Source organism: Oncorhynchus mykiss, chromosome 10, assembly GCF_057628025.1.
Source record: "Oncorhynchus mykiss isolate SJ-2025 chromosome 10, ASM5762802v1, whole genome shotgun sequence".
Taxonomy (NCBI): domain Eukaryota; kingdom Metazoa; phylum Chordata; class Actinopteri; order Salmoniformes; family Salmonidae; genus Oncorhynchus; species Oncorhynchus mykiss.
The window spans coordinates 76,640,001-76,663,374 of NC_143031.1; the positions used below are offsets into that span (position 1 = coordinate 76,640,001).

General features: G+C 41.8%; 1 protein-coding gene across 2 annotated transcripts in view; it reads left to right on the plus strand.

Annotated features, from left to right (window-relative positions):
- Positions 1-21,482, plus strand: part of LOC110498425 (calcium-binding protein 2-like) — a 40,119-nt gene extending 18,637 nt beyond the window's left edge. The window contains exons 1-7 of one of the 2 annotated variants that reach the window (XM_090188023.1): positions 5,957-6,104; positions 6,595-6,807; positions 16,294-16,324; positions 17,790-17,924; positions 18,063-18,172; positions 18,362-18,509; positions 21,369-21,482. In XM_090188023.1, the coding sequence (XP_090044149.1) occupies positions 6,075-6,104; positions 6,595-6,807; positions 16,294-16,324; positions 17,790-17,924; positions 18,063-18,172; positions 18,362-18,509; positions 21,369-21,394 (693 nt within the window). In that variant the 5' untranslated portion in view covers positions 5,957-6,074 and the 3' untranslated portion in view covers positions 21,395-21,482. Of the gene's footprint in view, positions 1-5,956; positions 6,105-6,594; positions 6,808-16,293; positions 16,325-17,789; positions 17,925-18,062; positions 18,173-18,361; positions 18,510-21,368 lie in introns of those variants that run through there. The other variant, XM_090188022.1, reaches the window with a different exon arrangement.
- The last annotated feature ends 1,892 nt before the right edge of the window (positions 21,483-23,374 follow it).

Here is a 23,374-nt window from a genome sequence, read left to right on the forward strand (position 1 = left end):
TTTTCTGGTGTGTTGTTTGGTGGAGTGTCCACCTGTAACCCATTAGATAGAGAGGAAGGCTTGAACAATTTAATAAAGAAGAGACACATATTGGGTTCAGTTGTCACTCCTTGTAGCACACAACACGCTTCCTTTCCTCCTGTCACTAGGAGATTTAAGGCAGACGAAATCGTCAACTCTGTAACGGTCAACCCTGTTACGGTCAACCCTGTTACGGTCAACCCTGTTACGGTCAACCCTGTTACAGTCAACCCTGTTACAGTCAACCCTGTAACGGTCAACCCTGTTACAGTCAACCCTGTTACAGTCAACCCTGTTACGGTCAATACTGTTACGGTCAACCCTGTTACGGTCAACCCTGTTACAGTCAACCCTGTTACGGTCAATACTGTTACGGTCAACCCTGTTACGGTCAACCCTGTTCCAGTCAACCCTGTTACAGTCAACCCTGTTACGGTCAACCCTGTTACGGTCAACCCTGTTACGGTCAACCCTGTTACAGTCAACCCTGTTACGGTCAACCCTGTTACAGTCAACCCTGTTACAGTCAACCCTGTTACAGTCAACCCTGTTACGGTCAACCCTGGTACGGTCAACCCTGTTACGGTCAACCCTGTTACGGTCAACCCTGTTACGGTCAACCCTGTTACAGTCAACCCTGTTACAGTCAACCCTGTCACAGTCAACCCTGTTACGGTCAACCCTGTTACGGTCAACCCTGTTACGGTCAACCCTGTTACAGTCAACCCTGTTACAGTCAACCCTGTTATTTTATTTGACACTTACTCTAGTCATGTTTTTAGTTAACCTCTTTACAGTGGAGGCTGCTGTGGGGAGGACGGCTCATGATAAAGGCAGGAAACCATGTGTTGGATGATGTTGATGCCTTTACACTTATTCCTCTCCAGCCATTACCACGTGATCATCCTCCCTAATTAAGGTGCCACCAGCCTCCTGTGGCTCTTTATGACACAATGTTACAATTAAATCTGATCTAAAGTGTTTTTGAGACCAAAAAGTTACAATTCTCAAAAGGTCCTGAACTAGTGCCACTTTGTTTACATACTCATCTCATATGTATATACTGTACTCGATACCATCTACTGTATCTTGCCTATGCTGCTCTGTACCATCACTCATTCATATATCCTTATGTACATATTCTTTATCCCCTTACACTGTGTACAAGACAGTAGTTTTGGAATTGTTAGTTAGATTACTTGTAGGTTATTACTGCATTGTCGGAACTAGAAGCACAAGCATTTCGCTACACTCGCATTAACATCTGCTAACCATCTGTATGTGACAAATAAAATTGAATTTGATTTTATTTGATTAGTGCAACCATCCTCATAATACAAAAAAAAGTACCATCTTTATTTCAGGTAGGCTACCCTAAGAATGGGTCAACCGGAGGAAGACATTTATATAAATTGCTCAACAGCATTCACTATGATCTGACAGAGCTGGCCTAGTTGGAACCCAAGCCTGCACACTCAGTGGTCCTCAACCGGAGAGTCAGACGGTGACCATTGATCTTCTGATTGTGTTAGACTGCCATCTAGTGAGGATTCTCTAGAATGACTGCCTCTAGTCGTCTAGATTGAGTACTGCAGCCTCTCATGCAAAACTGGGCTTGGTGCTGTAGTTAGTGTTGGGACGTTCCATTGCAGTTTGCTATAGATTGATACAGAGAGGGGGAGAGGGAGGGAGGGAGCTCTATCAAAATATGGAGATACAGAATACAGGAAGGGAGAGAGAGGCAGAGAGAGAGAGAGGGAGACAGAGGGAGTGATAGAGGGAGAGAGAAGTGACAAGGGGGTGAGAGAGAAGAAAGAGAGAGGGGGTGATACAAAGAGCGATAGAACGAGAGAGAGAGATACAGAGGGAGACAGGGAGTGATAGAGGCAGAGAGAGAGAGAGAGAGAGAGAGAGAGAGAAAGAGAGAGAGAGAGAGAGAGAGAGAGAGAAGAAAGAGAGAGGGGGTGATACGAAGAGCAATAGAACAAGACAGAGAGATACAGAGGGAGGAGTGTGTGTGATTGCCCTTCCAATATGACAATAGGTATTAGTGCTGTGGTGCCCAGCTCTACTCTAATGGCCTGGACACACAGCTACTCTCTACTGTAGTCACCACACTGCTGGTGGAGCACACACACACACAAACACTTTCAGCACAAACTCACACTTACGCAAATTACATTTAGGAGGAAAAAAATTGACAATTTCTCAAATGATCATAATGTACAACTTGAACATATTCCAGCAGCAATTTCAGGGCTTATTTGATCATGAAGATATGAAGTACATAATCGTTTTTCATAATACAACTATTACATCATAATTCACTGTGACATTTTCACCCTCATATTCTTCATCCATTTCTCATAATGCTGATACCATCTGTCTCATTTGTGCCAGAATCTTCTTCCCAATCATCCACGGCAAAACGAGACAATGTTGGCTTCTAACTGTTGCTTGACATTCTAACTGTTCCTAGACATTCTAACTATTCCTAGACATTCTAACTGTTCCTAGACATTCTAACGGTTCCTTAACATTCTAAATGTTCCTAGACATTCTAACTGTTCCTAGACATTCTAACTGTTCCTAGACATTCTAACTGTTCCTAGACATTCTAAATGTTCCTAGACATTCTAACTGTTCCTAGACATTCTAACTGTTCCTAGACATTCTAACTGTTCCTAGACATTCTAACTGTTCCTAGACATTCTAACTGTTCCTAGACATTCTAACTATTCCTAGACATTCTAAATGTTCCTAGACATTCGAACTGTTCCTAGACATTCTAACTGTTCCTAGACATTCTAAATGTTCCTAGACATTCTAACTGTTCCTAGACATTCTAACTGTTCCTAGACATTCTAACTATTCCTAGACATTCTAAATGTTCCTAGACATTCGAACTGTTCCTAGACATTCTAACTATTCCTAGACATTCTAAATGTTCCTAGACATTCGAACTGTTCCTAGACATTCTAAATGTTCCTAGACATTCTAAATGTTCCTAGACATTCTAACTGTTCCTAGACATTCTAAATGTTCCTAGACATTCGAACTGTTCCTAGACATTCTAACTATTCCTAGACATTCTAACTGTTCCTAGACATTCTAAATGTTCCTAGACATTCTAAACGTTCCTTGACATTGCATTCTAAATGTTCTAAAGCAGGAGTCTCATGTAACCCCTGCTTTAAGCAGTATTTAAACTGTATTACTACGCTGGCTGTTTAAATCCAAGCAATGCCTTTATCTTCTGTTGGAACCCAAGTCCTGCTGGGTAGATCCACACAGAAAGAACAGCAGGCCAAGAACCCAAAACATCTGCAAGAGGAGAATATAGAAATAGAATGGATAGAATAAAAATGAGGTGTGAGGTTGACCATGAGGTTAGATTTGAACAGTTAGGAGGCAAAATGAGATGTGAGATTGACCATGAGGTTAGATTTTAACAGTGAGGAGGCAAAATGAGGTGTGAGGTTGACCATGAGGTTAGATTTTAACAGTTAGGAGGCAACATGAGATGTGAGATTGACCATGAGGTTAGATTTTAACAGTGAGGAGGCAAAATTAGATGTGAGATTGACCATGAGGTTAGATTTTAACAGTTAGGAGGCAAAATGAGATGTGAGATTGACCATGAGGTTAGATTTTAACAGTGAGGAGGCAAAATGAGGTATGAGATTGACCATGAGGTGAGATTTTAACAGTTAGGAGGCAAAATGAGATGTGAGATTGACCATGAGGTTAGATTTTAACAGTGAGGAGGCAAAATGAGGTGTAAGGTTGACCATGAGGTTAGATTTTAACAGTGAGGAGGCATAGGAGGAAGATGTGCTTTATCTTGCCATTGTGAGGCTTTTTATTTGCTAAGTGAGGATAAATGAGCCGGGGAACTGTACAATTACTTACAAAATCAAATAGGACGATGAACAGAAAGGCAGGTCTAATAAACTGACATGATTAACATAAAACTCTAACAGAAGACCACCAGGGCTTCATTTCCTGTAAAGCCAGCAGCATGCCACCCTGTTATATGTCTGTCTTGCCTGTCTCTCTCAAACAATGGCTTGCTTCTTGTAGCAATACCCATTACCCAGAATGCATCGCAAACCCTACTAATTACCTAATTGACAATCAACTTCAATGACGGTATGAAAATGGAACACAAACACATTCAGGTCATAAACATACATGTTACCACCAAACCACACTTTCAATAATGGTGTTCACATGATTTAAAACAACAAAATTCGTCCCCCGGGAATAAGCTACTACCACAATAACCCTTACCGTAAAAACCCTTACCGTAAAAACCCTTACCGTAAAAACCCTTGCCTCCATTTGACGTCACAACTATGAGCAGGAAATGGACCAAACCCACTTGCATCAATGAGTCAATAAAAGATAATCCTCGACATTTATTTTGTTCTACTATACCTGGACCTTGTGATCTCCCTTTCCTCTTTCTGACATCTCCTCTCTATCGCTCCCTTTCCTCTTTCTGACATCTCCTCCTCTCTAACCCTCCCTTTCCTCTTTCTGGCATCTCCTCCTCTCTATCCCTCCCTTTCCTCTTTCTGGCATCTCCTCCTCTCTAACCCTCCCTTTCCTCTTTCTGGCATCTCCTCTCTATCCCTCCCTTTCCTCTTTCTGACATCTCCTCTCTATCGCTCCCTTTCCTCTTTCTGACATCTCCTCTCTATCCCTCCCTTTCCTCTTTCTGACATCTCCTCCTCTCTATCCCTCCCTTTCCTCTTTCTGGCATCTCCTCCTCTCTAACCCTCCCTTTCCTTTTTCTGGCATCTCCTCCTCTCTATCCCTCCCTTTCCTCTTTCTGGCATCTCCTCCTCTCTATCCCTCCCTTTCCTCTTTCTGGCATCTCCTCCTCTCTATCCCTCCCTTTCCTCTTTCTGGCATCTCCTCCTCTCTAACCCTCCCTTTCCTCTTTCTGACATCTCCTCTCTATCCCTCCCTTTCCTCTTTCTGACATCTCCTCTCTATCCCTCCCTTTCCTCTTTCTGACATCTCCTCTCTATCCCTCCCTTTCCTCTTTCTGACATCTCCTCTCTATCCCTCACTTTCCTCTTTCTGGCATCTCCTCTCTATCCCTCCCTTTCCTCTTTCTGACATCTCCTCTCTATCCCTCCCTTTCCTCTTTCTGACATCTCCTCCTCTCTATCCCTCCCTTTCCTCTTTCTGGCATCTCCTCTCTATCCCTCCCTTTCCTCTTTCTGGCATCTCCTCTCTATCCCTCCCTTTCCTCTTTCTGACATCTCCTCTCTATCCCTCCCTTTCCTCTTTCTGACATCTCCTCTCTATCCCTCCATTTCCTCTTTCTGGCATCTCCTCCTCTCCATCCCTCATTTTCTACTAGTCCCATCGCTCTATTCCTTTAATCTGAAATGTTGAGGATTAAAAAGGCATCCCGTTTCCCCTCTAATTCCCCCCCCTCCCTCTCAATTCTGTCAAACTGGTGATTTGCAGAGTGAGTGAGTGAGTGAGGAAAAGAACGATAAAGGGCTGATATTGACTAAATTGAGGGTAATCAAGGGAACATAAATGGAGTGAAAGAGAGAGAGAGAGAGAGAGAGAGAGAGAGAGAGAGAGAGAGAGAGAGAGAGAGAGAGAGGGAGAGAGAGAGAGAGAGAAATAAACCGACTATAGAATCACCTTGCTCTCCTAATTTATCCTGCCGGTAGCACCATGTGTGAGGGTTCCCACCAATTCAAGGAGCGTTGACCAGAGACACATGGCGACCGCATGGCAACCTAGTCTCTCAATAGACCAATCGAATCATTGATTCAGCAGTTAGGAGGACCTCATTGGCTGGATTATTATCTTGATTATCATCAACATCAGTAGTGTTCTATTGGTGGCTGAAGAGCTCAATTCTGGGATAGATTAGAACTTTAGGTTTGGGCCGGGACTTTGGCTGGAGAGTTTATGTAATAGCTAACTGGAGAGAGGGAGGGAGAGAGGAGAGGGACGGGGCACGGGACAGAGGGAAAGAGAGGGGGAGGAGAGGAGGACTCAGAGAGAAAGAAAAGCTGATGGGAAATAAGAGAAGCAAAATGAGGAAGGTAAGGGATTATTCCTCAATTATTTACTGTCGTTTAGATTATTTGTGTATTTAGTATTGGAGATCTATTGATTCTATAGATGTGAGAGAGACAGACTGATGTTTTCTTTTTTTACTGTAGGCGGTGTGAAAGTTACCTTTCTAAGACTTGCAATGTGCATGACTTCAAAAAAAATCGACATTGTTTCTTGCACATTGACTTTTAGCTGAATCAGAAATATCATTTTTTAAATGTTTATTAGCATTGACGACACTGAGTTGACTGTACAGAATATTGGTTCATACACGCTGCTAGGAACGACTGAAACCAGGAAGCATTGCTACTTTAGTGATCTGGTCTACAGCCTAGTGTGTCTTAGAACAATAAGGAACAGGGCTGAACAACTGCTTCACTCACCTGCCATTTTTATTGGCTGAACACACCTTTTCTGATCATTCTGATTGGTTGGCATGTGGTTGGTTAATCGATCTGATTGGTTCCCCTCCCTAAGGGGGTATTGCCCTCGGAGGGGAGCGGAGCCCCATTGGCTGCGGCGGCAATGCCGGGGGGTGTGGGGGCCCTGGAGGAAGAAGAGGAGGAAGATGAAAGGAGAAGTTTTTTTGAGGAGCCGTTGTGTGCTGTGGTCCAGAACTGCACCGTTCTACACAACATCGTGGGCCCCGCCTGCATCTTCCTCAGAGAGGCGTTCATTCAGAGCCAGCTCGTATGTAACCTTACAGAGATACACACACACACACACACACACACACACACACACACACACACACACACACACACACACACACACACACACACACACACACACACACACACACACACACACACACACACACACACACTCTAAAGTAAACTACATACTATACTGATATAATAGTCATCCATTTATCGATTTCAGACATTTTGTCTGAACAAATCACCAGTTCTCTGTGATCCTTGACAAACTTTTAAAAGAGTGTAACACCATATCAGCTTGTACGTTCACCAAGATCTTACATCCATCCCATAATATCATTACCATCATGATCCCTTCATCAAACGTCACCCTGTCCACAGCTCTGATCCTATCCACAGCTCTGATCCTATCCACTCACCACCCTGTCCACAGCTATGATCCTATCCACTCACCACCCTGTCCACAGCTCTGATCCTATCCACTCACCACCCTGTCCACAGCTCTGATCCTACCAACTCACCACCCTGTCCACAGCTCTGATCCTATCCACTCACCACCCTGTCCACAGCTCTGATCCTATCCTCAGCTCTGATCCTATCCCCTCACCACCCTGTCCACAACTCTGATCCTATCCTCAGCTCTGATCCTATCCCCTCACCACCCTGTCCACAACTCTGATCCTATTCACAGCTCTGATCCTGTCCACAGCTCTGATCATATCCACTCACCACCCTATCCACAGCAATGATCATATCCACTCACCACCCTGTCCACAGCTCTGATCCTATCCACTCATCACCCTGTCCACAGCTCTGATCGATCCTACCCACAGCTCTGATCCTATCCACAGCTCTGATCCTATCCACTCACCACTTTGTCCACAGCTCTGATTCTATTCCACAGCTTTGATCCTATCCACCCACCACCCTATCTACAGCTCTGATCCTATCCACAGCTCTGATCCTATCCACTCACCACCCTGTACACAGCTCTGATCCTATCCACAGCTCTGATCCTATCCACAGCTCTGATACTATCCACTCAATATTAGGTTATATTTCTATGACACCAGCATCACCCCTGTGACATCGTCATCACCATTACATTCTGAGCAGCATGATTGGAGGAAACCACTTCTACATCATCTCCACCAAAGACCATCTGCCAACCCTGTGAGTGTCTCATATCCATTGAATCTGCTATGAATCGTTGTTAGTATATTTACTTTACATATAGAGCACCGTGCAACATTATTTTAGCAAGCAACACGTTCAATGGTATACCACATCCTGCTGTGTTTTATGTCAGAATCTCCCATTGTGAAGTGGGAATAATACTGTGAAATTGTAACAATGATGATAATGTCCAATTAGTGTAAGAGCTGTTTGAAAAGAGCACATTGAAAATTCAGCTTGTTTTGCATGGGTGGATTTTTGGCCTGCCTGGCGACATCACCAGTTGATTTAAGTTAATAGACCAATAGCAAAGGGAGATTCAAACCTCACTGCCAATAACAGCTATTCTTCAGGTTACATTTGCCTCCCATTTGTCTCAATGTCTTGCTCAGACCACTCCCAGACTTTCCTAGCAAGTGTATTGCTTGAGAAACGTAATTTAGCTAAAAAGCCACTTTTTGATCATTTTAATTAAAAACAATTACAGTAAGGGATACTTCGGGATTTTTGCACTTCCCAAGAGTTAGATGAACTTGTGTATACCATTTTTATGTCTGCATGCAGTTTGAAGGAAGCAATGACTGCATGCTAGCTGTACCTGTAGACTTCCAGCCATTGCTCTAACACTACTTAGCATTGGCTTGGAAAACTACCTCTAACTTCCTTAATACTGGACGCAGAGACATACAAAAAAAAGGTATCCACGAGTTGATCTGACTCTGGGGAAGTAGATAAAGGGAACAGTACCAAAACCCTGAAGGATCCCTTTAATTGATACCCAGAAAGGACTTGATCGAGATAAAATCCTTAAAGTTCCTACGTTTTGAGTAGAACAAACAAAGATAAAAGAGAACGAAGTCCTAGAACAGATTGTTCTGTAGATGTTGTTGAAGTGTGTGGCGATGACATGGTCAGTGCTCAGCCTGTTTCTCAACGTTGTAATTTAGATGATGGATTCATCTCCTGCTCACCGAGCGAGCAGCGTCTGATATGGCCTCTTATTCCAGATGAATGTCTTTGTTCGAGTGAGAAGAGATCATATTGGATCAGTCCCAAGTGGCACCCTATTCCCTATTTAGTGCACTACTTTTAACCAGGGCTCTGGTCAAAAGTAGTGCACTACATAGGGAATATGGTGCCATTTTGTACACATCCATAATCACACACATAGGGGAGTAATTTCCTGATAGCAGCTATGCTAGGCTAATGCTAAGTACTATTAGCCAGGTGTTTTTTTCCCATTTGGGCCAGATACTTAAGAGTAACTGACGAGCTAGCACTTGATAGAGGATCTGTCCTTAGATGAACTGTTGGGGAGAAATATCACATGTGGGGAGATGGTGTGGTTTTGATTCAGTCATTATGAGTTGGAGATGCTTATTAGTGATGGGTATTTCATGAACCAACAGCTTTTTTTGATGAACGTTGGAAATCGAATCGCATTAGTGAAAGAGCCGTTCATTTGGCGCCCTGATTTGCATACTGCTCTTACTGCTTTATGAGCTCAAAACAATGATTATCTGCAGATACGTTACAGCAACATTATCTAACGTTACAACATTATCTAACGTTACAACATTATCTAACGTTACAACATTATCTAACGTTACAACATTATCTAACGTTACAACATTATCTAACGTTACAACATTATCTAACGTTACAACATTATCTAACGTTACAACATTATCTAACGTTACAACATCATCTAAAGAGGGTGAATCCTCACTGCAGAAACAATACATAGCGGGGACAGCACGTCATTCTGGTCGCTCATTTTAGCAATGCGTAACAAAAATTGCAGCAGATCTACGTGAACACTTTGTCCAGGTAAAAAAATGCATTTGAATATGCATCTAACGGTCTGATATAATGGTAGCATACTTTTTTGGGCTTTACGTTAGAGATGTTTCAATGTGTCTGAAGAGCGGTTCGGCAACCAAACGATGCGCCTCACAGAAAAGTTTCAGGAACGCCCATCCCTCATGCTGATAGGAGGCCAGCATAGAGGCATGTGGGCAGGGATTGGTCAATTTGAAAGCGATGGACCGTTTGAACCAACCACAGAGTGTAGTACTGCTATCTATACAGGGCTGCCAATCGATCAGATCATTAGAACCTCTTCTACAAAGGTTTGACCTAAAAGCTACAAAGGCGAGGAGGGTAAATGGCAGGGATTCGGACCATTTGAACCACTCATGTTATTATGAGTTAGAATGGCATAAGGGTTAATAGTCTATTGATACTGAACACAAAGTACTGGTTATGTAATCCTACAATCCCCTGTTCTCTGAAATGGAGAGGAAAGCTGATCTCATGTCTGAGACCAGTTGGAGGTGTCTGTAGGTCCAGAGTGGATTTATGAGCTATGATGGTGCATATTGCTAGGGATATGAACCTATAAGAGCTATGATGGTGCATATTGCTGGGGATATGAACCTATAAGAGCTATGATGGTGCATATTGCTAGGGATATGAACCTATAAGAGCTATGATGATGCGTATTGCTGGGGATATGAACCTATACGAGCTGTGATGATGCATATTGCTGGGGATATGAACCTATAAGAGCTATGATGATGCGTATTGCTGGGGATATTTACCTATAAGAGCTGTGATGATGCGTATTGCTGGGGATATGAACCAATAAGAGCTATGATGATGCGTATTGCTGGGGATTTGAACCTATAAGTCCAACCAAGCCCCAACACCTTGGTTGGAAGGTGAAAGTCTAAATACAATTGTGTGTGTCTGTGTGTAAACAAGTCGATGAGCATAGTGCCTATCATCATTAGTAATTTATCTTGATGAGCATAGTGCCTATCATTAGTAATTTATCTTGATACTGTTTAGCATACATACAATCTCTCTCCTGTTCGCTCTAATCCAATCCTGTTGTATTACTATTCCTGGTGATGTGGTTGTGATGTCATTGGCTGTCAGTCACAGAACAGAGCAGAAGACAGAACACGTGTGAAACAAGGCCATCGGGACACATTCCAAACTCTCCAGCCACCCTAGAAAGCACACGGCCGGGAGGAAATGGGTGTGCTTAGGGTAATCGTTTCAACAAAAGTAGAGAAAAAACTCTCAATTGCTGTGAATTAGAAGCCTTTGTGCATTTAGATTACATCATAGTATTAACACTGACGTTCGGGTCATCATTAAAATGACGTGTTATTAGTCACGTGCTTAGCAGATGTTATTGCGGGTGGAGCAAAAGGCTTGTTTGTGGGTGTAGGGAAATTCTTTCTGACATTCATCAGAAAGAATGACAAAGCTTTTGATATCATTGAGATAAATGATGGACTTTGAGTTTGTGAACGAGAGATGTGTGCCTTTACTTGTAGATAACAGATGTGGCTTATTATGGCTGCGTCATCACCTCAGCATCAGTAGAGCTGCGACTATCCTCCACCATCCAAACTCAACATCGTACATGCATCCTATAGAAGTATCTCTGGTTTAGGACTCAAAACATTACTGCATTTATTTTTAATTTGTATTTAACTAGGCAAGTCAGTTAAGAACAAACTCTTACTTACAATGACGGCCTACCAAAAGGCTAAAGGCCTCCTGCGGGGCCGGGGATTAAAATAAATAAATGAAAACAGTATAAATAGGACAAAACACACATCACAACAAGAGAGACAACACAACACTACATGAAGAGAGACCTAAGACAACAACATAGCAAGGCAGCAACACATGACAACACAGAATGGTAGGAACAAATCATAACATGGTAGCAACACAACATGGTAGCAGCACAAAACATGGTACAAACATTATTGGGCACAGTCAACAGCACAAAGGTCAAGAAGGTAGAGACAACAGTACATCACACTTAGCAGCCACAACTGTCAGTAAGAGTGTCCATGATTGAGTCTTCGAATGACATTGAGATAAAACTGTCCAGTTTGAGTGTTTGTTGCAGCACGTTCCAGTCGCTAGCTGCAGCGAACTGAAAAGAGGTGCATATCCTACAGAAAACTTCCTGGGTTAGGACTCTTTATTCAGCTAATTATGTCACTTCTGAAGGTAATTGTTTGCACCAGATGTTATTTAGGGGCTTCATTGCAAACGGGTGAATACATAAGCATGGACCACATTTCAGTGAAGTCATTTTTTTTCATTTCACTTCACCAATTTGGACTATTTTGTGAATGTCCATTACATGAAATCCAAATAAAAATCTATTTAAATGACAGGTTGTAATGGAACAAAATAGGAAAAACACCAAGGGGGATGAATACTTTTGCAAAGCACTGTATCTCTGGTTTAGGACTCAATATGTTACTGTAACATACAATTGAAGTCGGAAGTTTACATACAATTAGGTTGAAGTCATTAAATCTTGTTTTCAACAACTCCACAAATTTATTGTTAACAAACTATAGCTTTGGCAAGTCGGTTAGGACATCTACTTTGTGCATGACAAGTAATTTTTCAAAAAATTGCTTACAGACAGATAGTTTCATTTATATTTCACTGTATCACAATTCCAGTTGGTCAGAAGTTAACATACACTATGTTGACTGCGCCTTTAAACAGCTTGGAAAATTCCAGAAAATGATGTCATGGCTTTAGAAGCTTCTGATAGACTAATTTACATAATTTGAGTCAAGTGGAGGTGTGCCTGTGGATGTATTTCAAGGCCTACCTTCAAACTCAGTGCCTCTTTGCATGACATCATGGGAAAATCAAAAGAAGCAATTTCCAAACGCCCGAAGGTACCAGGTTCATCTGTACAAACAATAGTACATAAGTATAAACACCACTGGACCACACAGCCATCATACCGCTCAGGAAGGAGATGCGTTCTGTCTCCTAGAGATGAACGTACTTTGGTGCAAAAAGTGCAAATAGACCCCAGAACAACAGCAAAGGACCTTGTAAAGATGCTGGAGGAAAAAGGTACAAAAGTTTCTATATCCACAATAAAACAAGTCCTATATCAACATAACCTGAAAGGCCGCTCAACAAGGAAGAAGCCACTGCTCCAAAACCGCCATAAAAAAGCCAGACTATGGTTTGAAACTGCACATGGGGACAAAGATTCTACTTTTTGGAGAAATGTCCTCTGGTCTGATGAAACAAAAATAGAACTGTTTGGCCATAATGACCATCGTTATGTTTGGAGGAAAAAGGGTGAGGCTTGCAAGTCAAAGAACACCATCCCAACCGTGAAGCACGGTGTTGGCAGCATCATGTTGTGGGGGTGCTTTGCTGCAGGAGAGACTGGTACACTTCACAAAATAGATTAAATCATGAGATGGAAAAATATGTGGATATATTGAAGCAACATCTCAAGACATCAGTCAGGAAGTTAAAGCTTGGTCGCAAATGGGTCTTCCAAATGGAAAATAACCCCAAGCATACTTCCAAAGTTGTGGCAAAATGGCTTAAGGACAACAAAGTCAAGGTATTGGAGTGGCCATCAGAAAGCCCTGACCTCAATCCCATAGAAAAATTTTGGGCAGAACTGAAAAAGCGTGTGCGATCAAGGAGGCCTACAAACCTGACTCAACTCTGTCAGGAGAAATGGGCCAAAATTCACCGAACTTGGTTTAGGACCCAATACGTTACTGTAACATATATCCTATAGAATAATCTCTGGTTTAGGACCCAATACGTTACTGTAACATATATCCTATAGAAGAATCTCTGGTTTAGGGCTCAATACGTTACTGTAACATATATCCTATAGAAGAATCTCTGGTTTAGGACTCAATACGTTACTGTAACATATATCCTACAGAAGAATCTCTGGTTTAGGACTCAATACGTTACTGTAACATATATCCTACAGAAGAATCTCTGGTTTAGGACTGAGGATGTACAGGCTTGGTGATATTAAAAACGTTTTTTTGAGTGCATGCATGCGTATGTGCACGTGTTCCTCACTTGTACTAAACACCCCAAATCTCCTCATCTCCATTTGTGGCCCGGCAACTCTATCCTGTAATCTGTTTGAACTATGACCCTTGGCTGCATGGCAACTCTGGCCCTGTAATCTGTTTTGACCTTTGACCCTGGCTGCATGGAAACTTTGGCCCTGTAATCTGTTTGATCTATGACCCTGGCTGCATGGGAACTTTGGCCCTGTAATCTGTTTGACCTATGACCCTGGCTGCATGGCAACTCTGGCCCTGTAATCTGTTTTGACCTATAACCCTGGCTGCATGGCAACTCTGGCCCTGTAATCTGTTTGACCTATGACCCTGGCATGATGAAATGTTATTTGTCACATGAATGAAATATTATTTGTAACATGCTTGGTAAACAACAAGTAGACTAACAGTGAAATGCATACCTGGTCACTGGCAGAACCCACTGTGTGTGTGTGTGTGTGTGTGTGTGTGTGTGTGTGTGTGTGTGTGTGTGTGTGTGTGTGTGTGTGTGTGTGTGTGTGTGTGTGTGTGTGTGTGTGTGTGTGTGTGTGTGTGTGTGTGTGTGTGTGTGTGTGTGTGTGTGTGTCCAGTCATTGGCATAACCTACTGTGTGTTTGAGACTGACTACAGTCAGATTGCACAACATCACTGATTACTCTACAAATCCCCTTGCAACAAACTGATCCCCTCTAACACGCTGCCTGTGTCTACCTCACACTGACTACATCCCAAATGGCACCCTTTTCCCATATAGTACACTGCTTTGGATTGATGGGCCCTGGTCAAAGTAGTGCACTATACATGGAATAGGGTGCCATTTGGGACATGACGGCTTCGATGTAGCCTACCACTGACAGACAGAGCAGTGCAGCCAATCACAGGGGACGGAATAGGACTGTGTTGAGCGAACTGAGGGGTTGCAAAAGCCAGTCAGATCACATGCTGTGTAATCCTGTAACAAATCGCCGGTCTGGCTGCGTAACATGAATTGATGGGGTTTTAGAGATGAGGGAGGGAGAGAGAGAGGGAGGCAACATGCATGAGAGAGAAGTGAATGAATCCTCTGTATTTAAGATTATGCCATCTCTCACTCTAAAATGATTCCCTATCAAATGAGTCCATATGAAATGAGTCCATATGAAATGAGTCCATATCAAATGATTCCATATCAAATGAGTCCATATGAAATGAGTCCATATGAAATGAGTCCATATGAAATGAGTCCATATCTAATGAGTCCATATGAAATGAGTCCATATCAAATGATTCACTATCTAATGAGTCCATATGAAATGAGTCCATATGAAATGAGTCCATATGAAATGAGTCCATATCTAATGAGTCCATATGAAATGAGTCCATATCTAATGAGTCCATATCTAATGATTCCATATCAAATGAGTCCATATGAAATGAGTCCATATCTAATGAGTCCATATCTAATGATTCCATATCAAATGAGTCCATATGAAATGAGTCCATATCTAATGAGTCCATATCTAATGATTCCATATCAAATGAGTCCATATCAAATGAGTCCATATCTAATGAGTCCATATGAAATGAGTCCATATCTAATGAGTCCATATCAAATGAGTCCATATCTAATGAGTCCATATCTAATGAGTCCATATCTAATGATTCCATATCTAATGATTCCATATCTAATGAGTCCATATGAAATGAGTCCATATGAAATGAGCATATGAAATGATTCCCTATCTAATGAGTCCATATCAAATGAGTCCATATCAAATGAGTCCATATCTAATGAGTCCATATCTAATGAGTCCATATCAAATGAGTCCATATCTAATGAGTCCATATCTAATGAGTCCATATCTAATGAGTCCATATGAAATGAGTCCATATGAAATGAGTCCATATGAAATGAGTCCATATCTAATGAGTCCATATGAAATGAGTCCATATCTAATGAGTCCATATCTAATGATTCCATATCAAATGAGTCCATATGAAATGAGTCCATATCTAATGAGTCCATATCTAATGATTCCATATCAAATGAGTCCATATGAAATGAGTCCATATCTAATGAGTCCATATCTAATGATTCCATATCAAATGAGTCCATATCAAATGAGTCCATATCTAATGAGTCCATATGAAATGATTCCCTATCAAATGAGTCCATATCTAATGAGTCCATATCAAATGATTCCCTATCTAATGAGTCCATATGAAATGCTTTACTTCCTGTCCAGTTCAGTCCGCAACATTCAGATGGAGCTAAATCAAAGATGTCCAGTTCTCTTGGTTTTTATGAGGATGTTTCTCTGTCAGCCATTGTGTGTGTGTGTATTTCTGTTCATCTACACTACAGTATATTCAGGGTCCTTATCGTTGTGTGTGTGTCTGTGTCCGTGCGAGCTAACACACTGTGTCTGTCACTCTGTGTGTGTCCCCTCCAATCTGAAACCCTGCAGGACAGAGACCTACGGCCAGAAGAGATTGAAGGTACAGATATAAGAGACATTACACAGAGCCAGTCAACACCATCATCTTCCCTCTCCTTCCCTGTTTCTCTCAGTCAACACGGTCATCCTCCCTCTGTCCCTGTTTCTCTCAGTCAACACCGTCATCCTCCCTCTGTCCTTGTTTCTCTCAGTCAACACCGTCATGCTCCCTCTGTCCTTGTTTCTCTCAGTCAACACCGTCATCCTCCCTCTGTCCTTGTTTCTCTCAGTCAACACTGTCATCCTCCCTCTGTCCCTGTTTCTCTCAGTCAACACCGTCATCCTCCCCCTGTCCCTGTTTCTCTCAGTCAACACTACCATCCTCCCTCTCCTTCCCTGTTTCTCTCAGTCAACACGGTCATCCTCCCACTGTGCCTGTTTCTCTCAGTCAACACCGTCATCCTCCCCCTGTCCCTGTTTCTCTCAGTCAACACCACCATCCTCCCTCTGTCCCTGTTTCTCTCAGTCAACACCACCATCCTCCCCCTGTCCCTGTTTCTCTCAGTCAACACCACCATCCTCCCCCTGTCCCTGTTTCTCTCAGTCAACACTACCATCCTCCCTCTCCTTCCCTGTTTCTCTCAGTCAACACGGTCATCCTCCCTCTGTCCCTGTTTCTCTCAGTCAACACCACCATCCTCCCTCTGTCCCTGTTTCTCTCAGTCAACACCACCATCCTCCCTCTGTCCCTGTTTCTCTCAGTCAACACCGTCATCCTCCCCCTGTCCCTGTTTTCTCAGTCAACACCGTCATCCTCCCTCTGTCCTTGTTTCTCTCAGTCAACACCGTCATCCTCCACCTGTCCCTGTTTCTCTCAGTCAACACCACCATCCTCCCTCTCCTTCCCTGTTTCTCTCAGTCAACACCACCATCCTCCCTCTCCTTCCCTGTTTCTCTCAGTCAACACTACCATCCTCCCTCTCCTTCCCTGTTTCTCTCAGTCAACACCACCATCATTCCTCTCTCCCTGTTTCCTCAGTCAACACCACCATCCTCCCTCTCTCCATCTTCCTGTCTTTTCCATACATACTCATATTTTCAACATACTGTATTTACTCCCAGACAACACCAATGAATCCCAGTGTTCTGGCTCTACTGTGTTGTCCTCCCTCAAACTGAAAGATACTTTGATGTGGCTGCAGGTGTTTCCACCGCTCATACAGGAGTAATAGAGACCTTGTTCACAATTATATTTAAAAAAATATGTATCAGGGGGGCTGCAGCACCCTCATCCCTCCTACTTCCTGCAGCTATGGGTGTGACTTGTCGTCAAAGAGTCTAAAATGAATATAAGAAACCATGTCTATTTTTCTCATTTCTATTCAACACCCCCCCCCGCTCTCCTCTCCCCGCATCCACCTCTCCTCACCCGTATCTACCCCTCTCTCCTCCCATTCCCCCATCCACCTCTCCTCACCCGTATCTACCCCTCTCTCCTCTCCCCCATCCCCCTCATCCCTGTGCAGAGCTGAAGGAGGCGTTCGGGGAGTTTGATAAGGATAAAGATGGCTACATCAGCTGTAAGGAACTGGGAGAGTGCATGAGGACTATGGGGTACATGCCCACAGAGATGGAGCTCATCGAACTCAGCCAGAACATCTGTGAGTCACACACACACACACACGCACACACACACACACATTAACCAGAGAAAGCGAGGGCATACCCTCTGTGTATAGTATTTGAAGCTCTTCATCACCCCTGTGACCATTTCTGTAATGACTCTTGTTTCCATCTAGGTGGCGGCAGAGTGGACTTTGAGGACTTTGTGGAGCTGATGGGTCCTAAAATGTTGGCAGAGACAGCAGACATGATAGGAGTGAAGGAGCTCAGGGATGCTTTCAAAGAAGTACGGAGAGACAATATTAGTCATATTATATCTGTTTATAATGTAAGACCACAAATTTAATTACAAGTTATTTTCTCTTAACCTGTTCTTTCTATCCATTTAATCTCTCCTCTCCCCCTCCCTTTCTACCACTCTCTCCCCCTCACCTCACCTCCTGTCCTCCTCCTCCCCGTCCTTCTTCTTCTCCAGTTTGACTCTAACGGGGATGGTCAGATAAGCCTGGCTGAACTGAAGGAGGCCATGAAAAAGCTGGTGGGGGAGCAGCTCAACCAACCAGAGATCGACGAGATCCTCCGAGATGTCGACCTCAACGGGGACGGCTTGCTCGACTTTGAGGGTGAGGGGAGAGTGTGGAATAGGGGGAGAAGGTGAGGGGAGAGTGGGAGGAGAAAAGGAGACGATTTGGTGAACTTGAAAGGGGAGAGAGGGTGAGTGAGGAGGAAGAAAGGGGGAGGGAAGGGAGTGGGAGGAAAGGGTGTGGAGAGGAGTAGAAATAAACTAAGAGAAAGAAGGAGAGAGGGGATAAGGGGAGAACTAATGGATCAGAGAGGAAATGTGACATGAGATATGATGAAGGTTGCTCTACACTACAACACTATGTTCACTCTGTTTCACCATACTAAACTCACAATGCTGTGACAACAATGCTTACCATGTTGTCACTATATTAATACTCACCATGTTGTCACTATTCTATTACTCACCATGTTGTCACTATTCTAATACTCACCATGTTGTCACTATACTAATACTCACCATGTTGTCACTATTCTATTACTCACCATGTTGTCACTATTCTATTACTCACCATGTTGTCACTATTCTAATACTCACCATGTTGTCACTATACTAATACTCACCATGTTGTCACTACACTAATACTCACCATGTGGTCACTACACTAATGCTCACCATGTTGTCACTATATTAATGCTCACCATGTTGTCACTATTCTATTACTCACCATGTTGTCACTATTCTATTACTCACCATGTTGTCACTATTCTAATACTCACCATGTTGTCACTACACTAATACTCACCATGTGGTCACTACACTAATGCTCACCATGTTGTCACTACACTAATACTCACCATGTTGTCACTATACTAATACTCACCATGTGGTCACTACACTAATACTCACCATGTTGTCACTATACTAATACTCACCATGTTGTCACTACACTAATACTCACCATGTGGTCACTACACTAATGCTCACCATGTTGTCACTACACTAATACTCACCATGTTGTCACTACACTAATGCTCACCATGTTGTCACTATTCTATTACTCACCATGTTGTCACTATACTAATACTCACAGTGTTGTCACTATACTAACACTCACCATGCTGTCACTAAACTATTACTCACCATGTTGTCACTACACTAATGCTCACCATGTTGTCACTATTCTATTACTCACCATGTTGTCACTACACTAATACTCACTGTGTTGTCACTATACTAACACTCACCATGTTGTCACTATTCTATTACTCACCATGTTGTCACTATTCTATTACTCACCATATTGTCACTATACTAATACTCATCATGTTGTCACTACACTAATACTCACCATGTTGTCACTATACTAATACTCATCATGTTGTCACTATACTAATACTCACGGTGTTGTCACTACACTAATACTCACCATGTTGTCACTACACTCATACTCACCATGTTGTCACTATTCTAATACTCACCATGTTGTCACTATATTAATACTCACCATGTTGTCACCATTCTATTACTCACCATGTTGTCACTATTCTATTACTCACCATGTTGTCACTACACTCATACTCACCATGTTGTCACTATTCTAATGCTCACCATGTTGTCACTACACTAATACTCACTGTGTTGTCACTATTCCAATACTCACCATGTTGTCACTTTATTAATACTCACCATGTTGTCACTATATTAATACTCACCATGTTGTCACTACACTAATACTCGCTGTGTTGTCACTATTCTAATACTCACAATGTTATCACCAAACTCACCATGTTGTCACTACACTAATACTCACTGTGTTGTCACTATTCCAATACTCACCATGTTGTCACTTTATTAATACTCACCATGTTGTCACTTTATTAATACTCACCATGTTGTCACTATATTAATACTCACCATGTTGTCACTATACTAATCTCACCATGTTGTCACTATTCTAATACTCACCATGTTGTCACTACACTCATACTCACCATGTTGTCACTATTCTATTACTCACCATGTTGTCACTATATTAATACTCACAATGTTGTCACTATATTAATACTCACTGTGTTGTCACTATACTAATACTCACCATGTTGTCACTATACTAATAATCACCATGTTGTCACTATATTAATACTCACTGTGTTGTCACTATACTAATACTCACCATGTTGTCACTATACTAATAATCACCATGTTGTCACTATACTAATACTCACCATGTTGTCACTATACTAATAATCACCATGTTGTCACTATATTAATACTCACCATGTTGTCACTACATTAATACTCACCATGTTGTCACTATATTAATACTCACCATGTTGTCACTATATTAATACTCACAATGTTGTCACTATATTAATACTCACTGTGTTGTCACTATACTAATACTCACCATGTTGTCACTATACTAATAATCACCATGGTGTCACTATACTAATACTCACCATGTTGTCACTATACTAATACTCACTGTGTTGTCACTATACTAATACTCACCATGTTGTCACTATACTAATAATCACCATGTTGTCACTACATTAATACTCACCATGTTGTCACTATACTAATAATCACCATGTTGTCACTACATTAATACTCACCATGTTGTCACTATACTAATACTCACCATGTTGTCACTATACTAATACTCACCATGTTGTCACTATATTAATACTCACCATGTTGTCACTATTCTAATACTCACTGTGTTGTCACTATATTAATACTCACCATGTTGTCACTATACTAATACTCACCATGTTGTCACTATATTAATACTCACCGTGTTGTCACTATACTAATACTCACAGTGTTGTCACTATACTAATACTCACAGTATTGTCACTATACTAATACTCACAGTATTGTCACTATACTAATAATCACTATGTTGTCACCATACTAATAAAAATGTAGCTCATATTTTGTGTTCTTTCCACAGAGTTTGTCAGGATGATGTCTCGCTGACTCTCCTGGCCAGAAGACCGTGATGACATGACTTTAAGAGACTAGTAAACAACAAAACCTCCTCTGTTAGATGTTATGGACCAGTCCTCAGTATGTTGTTGTACATGTAATTATAGTATTATTGATGTACAAATATTTCATGTTGTTTTTAGGGTATTTGTTGGTACTTATGCATTGCTATACAACAATCCCTCCTAATACTGTATGTTTTTGTTGTTTAACTGTAACACTGTAATGATAATAATAATAATATGTGTAAAGTGCTTTTCATGTATTATGTTCAGTGCTACACTATGTTATCAGTTAGTAATCCTTTTGTATAGTTTCAGCCAGTAATTTTAAAAGTAGTGCTCACGAGCAAAAATGGGTCCCCTTAAATGTGTATTACAGCATCCATTTTGTATTCCTACGAAATATCCATATATATATATATATATATATTATTATTAACCTAAGTGTATGTAAACTTCCGACTTCAACTGTGTGTGTATATATATATATATATATATACACACACAGTTGAAGTCGGAAGTTTACATACACTTAGGTTGGAGTCATTAAAACTCATTTTTCAACCACTCCACAAATTTCTTGTTTATGAATTTTGGCACATTCCTCCTTACAGAACTGGTGTAACTGAGTCAGGTTTGTAGGCCTCCTTGCTCGCACACGCTTTTTCAGTTCTGCCCACAATTTTCCTATAGGATTGAGGTCAGGGCTTTGTGATGGCCACTCGAATACCTTGACTTTGTTGTCCTTAAACCATTTTGCCACAGGTTTGGAAGTATGCTTGGGGTCGTTGTCCATTTGGAAGACCCATTTGCGACTAAGCTTTAACTTCCTGGCTGATGTCTTGAGATGTTGCTTTAATATATCTGCATATTTTTCATCCCTCATGATGTAATCTATTTTGTGAAGTGCACCAGTCCCTCCTGCAGCAAAGCACCCCCACAACATGATGCTGCCACCCCCGTGCTTCACGGTTGGGACTGTGTTCTTCGGCTTGCAAGCCTCCCCTTTTTCCCTCCAAACATAACGATGGTCATTGTGGCCAAACAGTTCTATTTTTGTTTCATCAGACCAGAGGACATTTGCAAATTATGGTGGAAAAAAAGTATGATCTTTGTCCCCATGTGCAGTTGCAAACCGTAGTCTGGCTTTTTTATGGCGGTTTTGGAGCAGTGGCTTCTTCCTTGCTAAGCAGCCTTTCAGGTTATGTCGATATAGGACTCGTTTTACTGTGGATATAGATACTTTTGTACCTGTTTCCTCCAGCATCTTCACACGGTCCTTTTGCTGTTGTTCTGGGATTGATTTGCACTTTTACGTTCATCTCTAGGAGACAGAACGCATCTCCTTCCTTAGCGGTTTAACGGCTGCGTGGTCCCATGGTGTTTATACTTGCTTTCTATTGTTTGTACAGAGGAACGTGGTACCGTCAGGCATTTGGAAATTGCTCCCAAGGATGAACCAGACTTGTGGAGGTCTACAATTTTTTTTCTGGGGTCTTGGGCGATTTCTTTTGATTTTCCCATGATGTGAAGCAAAGGCACTGATTTTGAAGGTAGGCCTTGAAATACATCCACAGGCACACCTCCAATTGACTCAAATTATGTCAATTAGCCTATCAGAAGCTTCTAAAGCCATGATATATTTTTCTGGAATTTTCCAAGCTGTTTAAAGGCAGTCAACTTAGTGTATGTAAACTTCTGACCCACTGGAATTGTGATACAGAGAATTATAAGTGAAATAACCTGTCTGTAAACAATTGTTGTAAAAATTACTTGTGTCATTCACAAAGTCGATGTCCTAACCGACTTGCCAAAGCTTTAGTTTGTTAACAAGAAATTTGTGGAGTGATTGAAAAACGAGTTTTAATAACGACAACCTAAGTGTATGTAAACTTCCGACTTCAACTGTATATATATGTATATACGATATATGTACGTATATGTATATACATATATATGTGTACATGTG